Here is an 11,888-nt window from a genome sequence, read left to right on the forward strand (position 1 = left end):
AGTCCTTGCCCTTTACTAGGAAATTAAAGCAGCCGTATTCAGTTCCTCGATATATATGCAAACGAAGGAATACAGTAACTCTCTAGCAGGAGATTCGCGAGTGTTTCGACAAACTTACCTCCCGTTCCAGACGGGGGGATGAACCACTGAAGTCGACTCGGGCCACGACTCCTATGTCATGTACGAACCCGAGGGGCCGAGGTGATATCGTAATCACCGTCCTTCTCTGCACATAGTTTTATATTGAAACTACCCTTCCGTATGGTTAAAAAAATGTACCAAAGTTTAAAGTCCAATGCCCAAAAAGAAAAGAAAAATTGCAAAAATAATAATTAACCCTAATACTGTTTTTTTTTTATTTTTTTTCTAAAAAGGAAAAATAAACAAAACCTAAAAATAAAATAACTAAAAAAAATGTCTTTTTTTCTGTTCTTTTCGCTTTAATCTTTCGCTCCAAGTCTTTACGAAATTACCAAACTCCTTAGCTCAATATTCTTTATGATCCAAAACCTGTAGACAAAAGATAAATATCAAAAAACGTAAAGTCGAACAAAAATAATAAAAACCTAAAAAAAAAAAAAAAAGACAAATAAATCTAAAAACCCTAAAAGCAAATCCGCGTCGTCGGCGCCAAAAATTGATTTTTTTTGTAGATAGTGATAAAAATGGTTCGATTCTCAGACTTGCGAAGGATTTTTTTAGACTTAAATTTAAAACAAAACTAGAAAACTCACTAATAATTATAGAAAACTCAAACAAAGATGATTTCAAAAGTAAAAGAACACTGAGGCTAAGATTCCACTATTTTCCAAGTTCAAAGTGATTTAATCCAGTATTCATATTCATGCAATGTTTTTCGCTTTATTTGATTCTAAACTATTGCAACGAGTAGATTTGCGAAATAACAAGTGTAAGTCCAGAGCATAGAGAATCAAAACCTATGTCTAAGCATGATTTATCACAATAAATAACAACTACTTAACGAAAATCATTCAAACAATTATCAATCAAGGAAACATAATCATGTCAATAATTGAAATAAATAGATAAAATAAAATATACCGCTTTTTGTTGGAAAAATAGCTTCCTCTATCGCCTCAGCAATGGGGTTTAGCTCCTCATATTAATCACTTGCTCAAAATACATGTTTGTTGCTCAAAAGTTGATTAAAAGGGAGAAAAGATATGAAACTGTGATTTTGTAACAATTATATCTGTTACAAAGATCGCTGTTACAGAGAAGGATTAACAGAACTTTTACGAACAGTAAGTAAGTGTTACATGAATTGTGACAAAGGATGTTGAATATGAAAGTAAAGGCCACGGTTTCTGCAACTGACTCTGATGGTCTATTCTGTGTTCTTCTTCTACCTCTCGTCTGTGTTCTCTGCAACTCGAATGATCCTTCTCTGTTGAGTTCTAAACTTCTCCTAAGGTTGCGTAACTCCTCTATTACTTATCCCCCCTCCTTTTATATGCCACATCTCGATTAAATCCTCCCCAAAATCTTGGTTTATCTCCTCAGCAAGTCTCGGAGTTTTTTTTTCTGCCAAACTCTCTTCACGCGTATTCGAACTCTCCCAATCCTTCCAAACTCTTATTAGATAACTACGAATGTTGGGGAAGCTTTTCTAGCCTTTAATTTCCCTGAATTGTTGAAACACCTTCTCAACAGAGTCTCGTGAAATCAGCACCTCTGTTTTTCAAAAACTCGATATCCGGCCAATTCTAGTCGTTCCAATCACTCCTGTTAGCTTTCTCTAAGTACAAAGAGTAAGCCCAAAAAATTACAGCCTTTTAATCTCCCAAGAACTCGATCGAATCTTCTCCCAAAATTCAACAGTTGTGATGTTCAATTTTTCCCGCCAATTTCATTTCAAACCGTGAAGAAGATGCTGTGCCCCTTATCCTCTGCTGGGGTGCGAATAGCAGCTGCCTGTAAATGGGATGCTCCTTAGTAATTAGGTTACCCCTTATCCAAAGTGAGGGTACGTATAGTAATTTTCTCCCACGAGCAAAAAAACCGCTTTTCGAGCCAACTTCGCCGCAAAAGCTCATTTTTCCAAAAATACCTAAAAATACATAAAATTACCAAATAAGTACAAAATCGAGCACTAATAATACATGTACTTGAGATTATATCAGACACAAAAATGTTTCTATCAGTTCACATACTATATGAGGAACGAGAAAGATGAGGGGATGAGAATGAATGAATGATCGAGATTCGATAATAATAGAGATCAGAGAATTGACTCAGATTCTCGAGTATCTGAGTGAGCTGAATAGTGAGTCAGTTTCAAAGTGTAGGAATCCACACTAATTTTTCGCACGCGTACAAATGGGTTTAGTTGCGAATCGCCACACCTAAGTTGCAGTACACCATTTCCGCATCATGGCCACAACCACATGCAACATTCAATTTAGTGGTTGTTACCAGACAAATCTTACAATCTGCAGAGATGAAATACAACTTTATGATATCGATAGTTGTAGCATATGGTTATGAATATGCATCTGGAGCACAAGAAATGCAACAAACATAATATAATGATATCAATAAACATCAAAAAGCAAGATGTCGCCGTACAACACTAAATGAACAAATAGGTGCAGTAAAAAAAGCTAATTGCATACAAAAATCAATACTCTGATATTTACAAGATTTAGAGCAATGCATCTGTGAGAGTCATGTTGCAAGCAGCAACTCCTAGCTAAACCAGCAAGGAATACTCCGAAACTTGCTTTAACATTCTATTAATGCAACTGTTGGAGAAAATGAGTTCTTAATTAAAAGTATTGTTTTGGTCTTGGTGTGGTTTCATCTAAGGACCTAAAGGTCTAAGGATACTTACTCATTTTATGGGTGAATGAAATGTTCTTTTAGTCCCATTTTGTGGAAAACTAAAGAGGAGTTCCACTATATAACCATTATATTGTGGATATATTGTGTATACTTGAATTTATTTTTGGCGAGTTTTTCTTTAAGAAATTAATTCCAAAAATATTTTGTATAAGTGATTTATTTAAGGGAGAAATCTTTTTTGGTTTTGATTTGTTTTACAAGAAAAAAAATTGTTTGAAGATGAGAGACAATTGGTTTTCGATTTGTTTAAGTGATGAAGAACATAGGTTTTCATTTGAACGATTTCATAACTTTCTCTAGAAGAGGGAAAAGGATTTGGGGTTTCATTAGGGTTCAAAGACTACATGAGGAACGAGAAAGAGAAGGAGATGAGAATTAATGAATGATCGAGATTCGATAATAATAGAAATAAGAGAATTGACTCAGATTCCCGAGTATCTGAGTGAGGTAAATAGTGAGTCAGTTTCAAAGTGTAGGAAGCCACATTAATTTTTTGCACGCATACAAATTGGTTTAGTTGCGAATCACAACTGAATCAAACAGTTGTGAGAGTCGTAACTACTATGAACTGTTACAAATTTTTCACAACTGAAATTCGCAACAAGAAAATTCGCAACAGAGATAAATTTGTTACGAAATATAGTTACTAATACTTGAATTTGGTGTGGTGTCAATACTAGTTAACCGCAGTTATCTATATGAACACTTTTTTCTTAACCACATTCATCTAACACTCTAGATCAACTATGATGATCAATCAATCATGAAAGACAATCAAATGAATCTAATTGTGTTTCTCATAGAGTTGTTCAATTGTTCATAATCTCATAGAAATACATATGAACCAAGTGAAACCGAATCAGAATAGAAGCATTACATGGTTTGCTTTATATAAAACCATAAGAATCTAGTTGGCCGCACATCCATGGGACGTAGGCTTGTAAGAAACTTTATTTTACCCCAAATATAATTTTCATGTAATTATACATATGATATGCAATTCTAAAATAACAATACTATCATTGTTACTTGGTTGGTAAATGTATTCTTAAATTCGAATGATTGAAATATATATCTAGCATCTTATCGACCCTGCACTTCAGTGATAGTGATAGAATTACTTGAGCAAAGATTTGGATCTGAATTTTGCCTTTCTGACGATGAAGAGAAAGTATACGGGGGTTCTCTAGGAGATGGACGATCAGTTTCACTGCTAAGCATGAGATCCACTTCAGCCATTGTTGGCCTATCTATTGCTCTATTCTGAACACATAACAAGCCAATATGTACACATTTCTTCACTTCTAGAGGAGAATACAAATCGCATAAAGTCTCATCCACAACCTCTGACCATTTTTCTTCGTTCCAAAGTCTCCAAGTCTGAAAAACAAATTTTAGATTCTATAATCTAATAATCGATGAAAGACTAATCTACTTAAGAGATGACATACATAAATACTTACATGAAGTAAGAGGTTTAAAGGTTGTTCAGGGTTGAAAAAGCTGTTATTTCTTTTACCACTGACAATTTCTAATATCAACACCCCGAAACTAAAGACATCTGACTTTTCCGAAAACGTTCCTCCAATTATATACTCTGGAGACATGTAACCACTGCATTTGATTGTGAAAATACGTTATATATATGTGTAACTAAGACGGGACATTTGAAATTTAAAAGGACTGTCGAGGAAATATGGCGCTTACAATGTACCAACAACCCGGTTAGTTTCAGCAATAATTTGATCACCACCAAATATCCGTGCCATTCCAAAGTCTGAAATTTTTGGAGTCATGGTTTCATCCAATAAAATATTACTGACTTTGAGATCCCTGTGAATAACTCTTAAACGCGAATCACGGTGCAGGTAAAGAAGGCCTCGAGTAATCCCTCCAATGATATTGAAGCGCTTATCCCAATCAAGTCCTGCTTTCTTACTTGGATCTGTTGTCAGTACAAACATTTTTCAATTAGCCGTGGTAAAAAAATTATCTCGCGTATATGAAAGATGCGTCAAATTTGGAAGGAAATTTCAGAATTTGAATATTTCACATGTAAGGCCATCATTCAAGAAGATTACGTTACAAAGCAGAATAGAAACAAACCAAATAGAAATGCATCCAGGCTACCCTTTGACATGTATTCATATATTAACATGTATTCTTCTCTTTGAATGCAACAACCAAACAACCTGACAAGGTTTCGGTGTTGAAGTTTGGATATCAATGTAACCTCGTTCTTGAACTCTTCAATACCCTGTCCAGAGGTTTTAGACAGTCGTTTCACTGCTATTTCTTGCTCATTTTGCAATTTACCCTAAAAACCACCCCGATTAGTAACATTCAATAACATAACTTATATTTTTATAGTTATCAGCGAATTTCAACTTACCTTATAAACTGGCCCGAAACCTCCTTGTCCCAATTTATTATTCACACAGAAGTTGTTTGTAGCATTGGATAAACAAGTGTAATTAAATATTTGCAGTTCCCGTGATTCTCCTTCTGTTTTACCCTCATCAAACGAATTATCTGGATTGTCATTATAGGTACCTTTGGATTTCATCAAATCCATCAACACCCCATGGAGACCTTTCAATCCTTCTGAGCATTCGTGAAAAAATGGAAAAAAAGAAAGAAGAAGGCAGTTTATTTGTATTGTCATAAATTAAAATATAAAGTAAAATAGAATAAGGTATAAATCTACCTCTTTTACGAGTCTCATTTCTCTTGGATAGATAAATGTAGCCTAACACGCAAGTGATAGATGCCACTAAAATAGAAACAGGTAAAGCAATCTTCCAGACTATCGACTTTTTGACTGAGAATTTCGAATTTCGAAGACACGGAAAGAAAAAATGAAGTAAGTGTTTGATTCGATCAGAAATATCTATAAAACAATATTGAAATAATAGAATTGTTGTAAAGTGAGAAAATGAGATAGTTAAATAACTCTCATTTAGGTTTCAAATGTAACATCAACTGAACACCAGATATTTAATTTCATCCCAGGACTTAAAGAAAAATTTACGATCTTTCATCCCACTCTCCCACTTTTAAACGATTTTCATTAAAGGGAGCGAAAATAGTGATCTGAGAAGAAAGAAAATCGTAATCAACTCGCTAACTAAGTTGATTCGCATGTTAACTCATGGTCGGGTTCCTTTTCTCCAAAATAAAGGGAAATTCACTAACAGAAACTCTCTTTTTAAAAATTTTACTTTTATAGAATTTTCGTTGTTACTTTAGTTGATTTGAACATACGTAACACCTGAGTTTATTTTCTCTTTCATCGTTTGATGACGTGGCTAGAAACTTAGAGGTGATTTTGTTTATGAGTTTTTTCTATGACTGCAAGTCTTGTTTCTACTTCTTTTCCTCCTCCTTGCTATATTCCGCTGCAGATTTATCTAAACCTGGTTTTTTATCTGCTACTAACATTGGGTTTGGATATTTTCCACCGTTATTTGGGGCCAATAGACCTAAACCTAATCCAATCTCAGGTCCAAAACTTTCTTGAATTTGAATGACATCTTTAAAATATTTTGGTTGTTTAGGTAACAGAAATCTCCAGGCAAACTTCTCTACCAATATTGCTTTTGATGAAGCAAAGGAAATCGATGGAGTACATACCTATAGATGTTTTCAATTCAAGTTAACTCAAAAATCATTTTTCTGATTGTGAAGGTTATGTATTAGGGTATTTTTCTTGGGAAGAAACTTTAATTTCCCTTTGTGGAAGAAGGTTTAGTTGCTCAGTGGAAATTGAAAGGAGATTTCTCCATCACTATTTATCGTGAACAAGCTTTCTTGTCCAAATTTTCTCAAGAAGAAGACATGCTTGAATAAATGTTAAAATTGGGTTAAATTTTGATAGCTAAGAGCGACTGCAATGGTACGACTAAACTCAAAGATCAAAGACCAAAAAAAAAGACTAAATATGAGTTTAATCTGTACTGTGACGTTATGGGGAGAAGACTAAATTTGGTCGCGCGTAAAATTAATCACCGCACGAAAACGGGCGTAAATTTGGTGTACGCTTGAATGGGGCGTAAAATTGGTTTACGCCCGAAATTTGAATGGGGCGGATGGTTTGGTGTCCGCCTGATGAGTAAGTGAACGGGCGGATGGTTGGGTGTCCGCCTGATGAATTTCATTTTGAATGGGGCGGATGGTTTGGTGTCCGCCTGACGAAATGTGAACGGACGGATGATTGGGTGTCCGCCTGATGAATTTCATTTTGAATGGGGCGGACGGTTTGGTGCCCGCCTGATGAGTAAGTGAACGGGCGGATGGTTGGGTGTCCGCCCAGCAACAAGCGTACTTTAAATTTACGCCCGACTATATTAGGATTTGGTATTTGGTCGCGACCAAATATGATCTGGGATTTGATCTTTGGCTGGGATTTAATCTTTACTCCGTCCCACTGCGTTACGATCTCATCCAAAATTTTTGGTTATACTCGCCCACTGTGGATGCTCTAAGAAACTCTTTCTAATTCGTCCCTGGTCCATTGCTCTTCAAAAAATATTGATGTTATTACCTCAGTTCCGGTATGGATTTTTCTCAGACAGGTTACTCTTTATCTTTAAAGAGGATTAGGATTATCTAGAATTGCAAGAACCGTTAATTCAATAATGACCGGTACTCCAAGAACATTGAAGACTTGGATGTCCTATATCAGGGTTTTGGTTGAAGTTGCAGCTGATTGTGAGTTTCCAGAAGATTTACCTATTCTACTAGATAATGTAAAACGGGTACTGAAGGAAGAATAACCATGGAGACCTAATGCTTGTTCTCATTGCAAGAATTTTGGGCATTCTGATGCCAATGTAGCTTAATTCTTAAGACAAAGGAAACCTCCTTGCTGGTAATTTCAACTTAAGTTAGTTCAGAAGATGTAAACGATCAAAGAAATGCAGAGCTTAATGTTGATATTGGAAGAGTTGGGATCTCATAAGAGAATGCACAAGGGACATGTCAAGCTTCAAAATCTTCTTGTTTAGACGACACTGTGAGAGATGATGGCAAAGTCCTAAAGAAATCAATTTCTCTGCTGACAAATTGGCTAAGAAGGGAATGACTCTACAAATGGGAAAAGTTATACATCACATTGGAAGACCTGCTCACTTAATACAAGTTGAGATGCCAAACAGGAAAAACTATGGATTCTGTTAAAGTTTCCTTAAAGTGTTGGCCTCTTTTCTATTTGGTTGTTTTATTATTCCTCTTATTGTAACAACTTCTTTTTAGCTTCTTTATTTTAAATAAAAATTGTGATTTAGCAAAAAAAAAAAAAAAAAGTCCTAGAGAATGAGAATCAACCAGTTGAAAAAGAATAAGTAGATTACTCTACAATAAAAAAAAAAAAAATTGGAGAACGAATGATGAGCCCCTAGCCCAGAAAATTGGGATTTCAAACCCTTTCAGCATGTTAAACACTAGTTCTGATATAATGGGCTTTGAGGTAAGGTAATGGTGTTTGTTATTTATTTTAAATTACATGAAACTTTTGAAGTCCTTTTTCTTTTTCCTCTAGCCTTTATATTAATATTAATAATTAAATTTAAATCAAAATATATTGTTTGGAGGTAGATAAGGGTAACTTAGCCTTACCATATTTACTAGGATAGGATATTACTCAAATTACTTCATAATGTTTTTTTTAGTATCCTCTAATTAGTGGAGATATTCCCAATTGTAGGTTCTTTATAAAACTACAGATATTAAATATTAAGTTATTACTATAATTAAAATTTTAGGAAAAAAAAAGAATAGAGAAAAATGGGAAGGATATCAAATCATTTGTTTCCGATTTCTAGAGGTAAATTTATAACTATAAAAATTTAGGAGTATACTTAGAAAGTTTAGCAAAAGAAAAATATGACTATAAGCGGACAACTATTTTAAGATAAATGAATACATAATAGAGGACCAATAAAAACACAAAATTGGTTAAAAAGACCAAAATCAACAATTCCTGAGTGAAAAAGACATTTAGATTTAGATACCGTTTAAATGACCAAAATTCTAAAAATGGCCAGGATGTAACCAGTTTCATCGTTCCCATTTTCAAATATTTTTTCTTATTTTTAATTTACACAGGATGTATAAAGTTTCATCCTTACTATGTTTTAAATTTAAGCTAGGATGAATCCAGTTTCATCCTTGCTATTTTTTTTTGTCCATTTCACCCGAACTATTTTTTACTCGTCCATTTGAACCGTGATTAAAAAATATTTGGACAAATGACCCATTTTCCGCAATAAAAAAAAAGAAAAGGGATATTTATTACCTGCCGTTAGCAAGAGGTAATTGTTGTCGATGTTCCATTTGAGAGACCAATGATTGTCAGCATCATTCTTGAGTGACCAATATGCCCAGCCAAAAGAAGCTGAGTCATACACATCTAACTGTGCACTACCATATGTTTGGTATTCCCTCTGAGACCACCCGCCTTTGCCAAATTGGTTTACCCATTCCCCTATATGCATTTCCAACAAGTCAATATCTGACTTAACAATCAACACAAAGTATGTTTCTGCGAAAAAAGCCTTACCAATAAATACCAATGGCCCAGCAGGGTTTAGGGAATTCATTTGAGTTTTCCTGGTATCATATAAGTAATTGATATTCTCCCGTAGGCTCATATTAGAGAATGAAGGATTGTTATGATAATAGTGCAAGTCCACCACAACGTTTGATTTGCCACTACCAGTGTAGGCATTATAAAGCGTTGTTGGGTCTGGGTCTGCACCATTATCGCCAACCAACTGACATAATATTACATAAGCAGTGGCCGAATGTTTCCTCACAATGGCATATCCATCATTGTAGTACTTTTCTAAGGTATTGAAAGGAACATCAGGAGACTTTGGTCCACTCAAAAGGTCAATCCCCAATAGAACTGAATTGTTTCCGTACCTGCATATAAAGATGACATGCTCATTAGGAGCTGCGGATAGAAACCTGATATAATTGTCCAGGTAACTGTTTAAGTTATTTTTAATATGTAAGAGATAAACATATCTTACCTGGAAGCTAGGAATTCTATAGCATCAAGGCTTCGCTGGATATTATCTGATTTCGTCCAGTCAACAGAACCATCACGACTAGAACTGTGATCCTTTCCATTTTGGGAACCCGGAGCTGCGTGAAGGTCGATTATGCATTTCATGCCAAACTCCCTGCACAGCAAGTTAAAGTAAGTCGATGTGAATAAAACTAGGGACCAGGATGACAAGGGAAAAAGTGACCCACTGTGCCCATTTGAATGCATTATCTAAAGCTGCCAAACCACCACCAACATAAGGAGCTGGTGGATTGGAATCTTTGGTAATCCACCACCCAACAGGAATCCTGACAGTGTTTATATCGTGTTGGCTAAGATACTGAAAGTCATCCTGTGTAATGTAGCTGTTCCTATGTTCCTGCAGTTCAAAAAACATTTCTAAAGATCATAACAACCGGTAAGGTATAACTTCTCATTTACAAGAAAATAATCCAAGCGGTTGATACTGCAATTGAAAGATAAAGGACATAGAAAATTACAGTAAGCACTTTTGTTGCATTTTCTGGTCCATACCCATTGGAGAGCTGGTACTCTCCTTGCAAATAGTTACCATGAAAAGTCATTCTAAAAATAGCTGCGTTAGCATCATCAGTAAATAATGGGATCCCAACATAGTCTGCTTTGAGCTCATTCCTAGAAGTTGCCTAAAAATGCCAACAATATAACATATGGAACTGTAAATTACAACAACCCAGATGTCAAGCGAGAACTGAGAAGTGTAAATTCTTGAGAATATCCCACCTGCAGATATGCACCGCTAGAATGTTTAATAATTACACGATCAAAGCTAGATCGAGTAATAGTAAATGTTTCATTCAAAGACGGTAGTTTTGATGTTGTGTTGACATTAGCCCCAGGTCCAGTGCAGGAGAGGAAATTTCCATTATCAGTACGAAACTGATAATCCGACTGATTCACCCTCCATAACTGCAACAAAGAGTAGTTGCACAATCTGCTCATAGGCCATAACTAAGGGATACAGAAATAGTTTAAAAAACAAGTATTAGATTTCTGTTACTCTCTTACTCTGAAGGTTTCCCAATCATCGGCTTTATCTATGTTGACAAAAACACCCGAAGCTCCTCCATACTTTGCAGTTACGTACTTATTTAAGCTCAGCGATTGAAGCCGAACTTTTACTCCGTCCTGCGTTATAAACTTCGATAAATACGTAACCACCTAAATTTAAAGAACATAAGCAAAATCACACGAAATCATAAAATAAAAAAAAAACTTACAAGCATATCTAGATTGCCAATGCCATCAAATAGTGAAGGTTTCATCCATCCTTCAGCAACTAACCATCCACCTAAGTTCACACCTCTTACTTTCCCACCCTTCACTCCATCCAAGGCGGACAAACCTGAAACCAAAAAACAAAAATTTGGGGAAAAAAAAAAAAAACGAAACCCAAAGGTTATGCAGTTTGATGATTGCGTACCCGAGTTTGCCCAAGAAAGGCAAAACAACGAAAGTAAAAGCCATTTGCAAGAAACAGATTCCATGAGAAATATCGGAGGAAACACAAGATACATGCTAAAAAAAAAGCTGAAACAAGACTTAATATATATAACAGTTATGGAAGTAGTGAACGTAAGAAACAGATGCCGTGCTTGACCGGTTAGATAAAAGACTTTGACAGGTATAGCTATTTCTATTAGCTGTGTCAGTTGTTATTTAGTTATGAGGTAAAACCAAGGGACAAACACAGGTGCAATGTACGTATTCTCTACTAATTTGGTAATACTTGTAGAGGCAGTTGGTTTTTATTATGGTGGGTCCCCTTTCTCAGTAAGACCATGGCAAGTCTTCTGTCAAGATGGAGTATCACTAAGGGCAATGGAGTATGATTAAGGGCAAGGCACGTGAAATGCTTTTAAGGCCCATAAAGTATTATCAACACTCGTGGTCGTGGAGTGTGTTTAATTGGACGACTGAAAGCAGTACTTTT

At 35.4% G+C, this 11,888-nt stretch overlaps 1 protein-coding gene across 4 annotated transcripts; it reads right to left on the bottom strand.

Annotated features, from left to right (window-relative positions):
- Positions 1 to 3,644: 3,644 nt before the first annotated feature.
- On the bottom strand, positions 3,645 to 11,460 carry LOC113286718. Of its 4 annotated transcripts, none has more exons than XM_026535316.1 (15): positions 11,379 to 11,460; positions 11,176 to 11,300; positions 10,964 to 11,083; positions 10,679 to 10,864; positions 10,417 to 10,581; positions 10,126 to 10,295; positions 9,900 to 10,052; positions 9,425 to 9,789; positions 9,161 to 9,349; positions 5,573 to 5,686; positions 5,258 to 5,469; positions 4,972 to 5,182; positions 4,573 to 4,810; positions 4,329 to 4,479; positions 3,645 to 4,245 (listed from the first exon to the last, which is right to left on the bottom strand). In XM_026535316.1, the coding sequence occupies exons 1-15, from the start codon at positions 11,440 to 11,442 to the stop codon at positions 3,949 to 3,951; spliced, it is 2,760 nt and encodes a 919-aa protein (XP_026391101.1). In that variant the 5' UTR covers positions 11,443 to 11,460; the 3' UTR covers positions 3,645 to 3,948. The 4 variants fall into 4 exon arrangements, with proteins under 4 accessions (XP_026391101.1, XP_026391100.1, XP_026391102.1 ...); XM_026535315.1 differs by having other exon boundaries at positions 10,964 to 11,095; XM_026535317.1 differs by lacking the exon at positions 10,417 to 10,581 and having other exon boundaries at positions 10,964 to 11,095.
- Positions 11,461 to 11,888: the final 428 nt, after the last annotated feature.

Source organism: Papaver somniferum, chromosome 6 (assembly GCF_003573695.1).
Source record: "Papaver somniferum cultivar HN1 chromosome 6, ASM357369v1, whole genome shotgun sequence".
NCBI classification, from domain to species: domain Eukaryota; kingdom Viridiplantae; phylum Streptophyta; class Magnoliopsida; order Ranunculales; family Papaveraceae; genus Papaver; species Papaver somniferum.

Bases quoted from the DNA above. Each gene is read 5' to 3' on its own strand.
- LOC113286718 (XM_026535315.1), bottom strand. From the start codon at position 11,442: ATGGAATCTGTTTCTTGCAAATGGCTTTTACTTTCGTTGTTTTGCCTT. The intron at 11,301-11,378 runs GTACGCAATCAT...TTTTGGTTTCAG, and splicing joins CCTTTCTTGGGCAAACTCGG to GTTTGTCCGCCTTGGATGGA. The intron at 5,183-5,257 runs GTAAGTTGAAAT...GGTGGTTTTTAG, and splicing joins GTTTCGGGCCAGTTTATAAG to GGTAAATTGCAAAATGAGCA.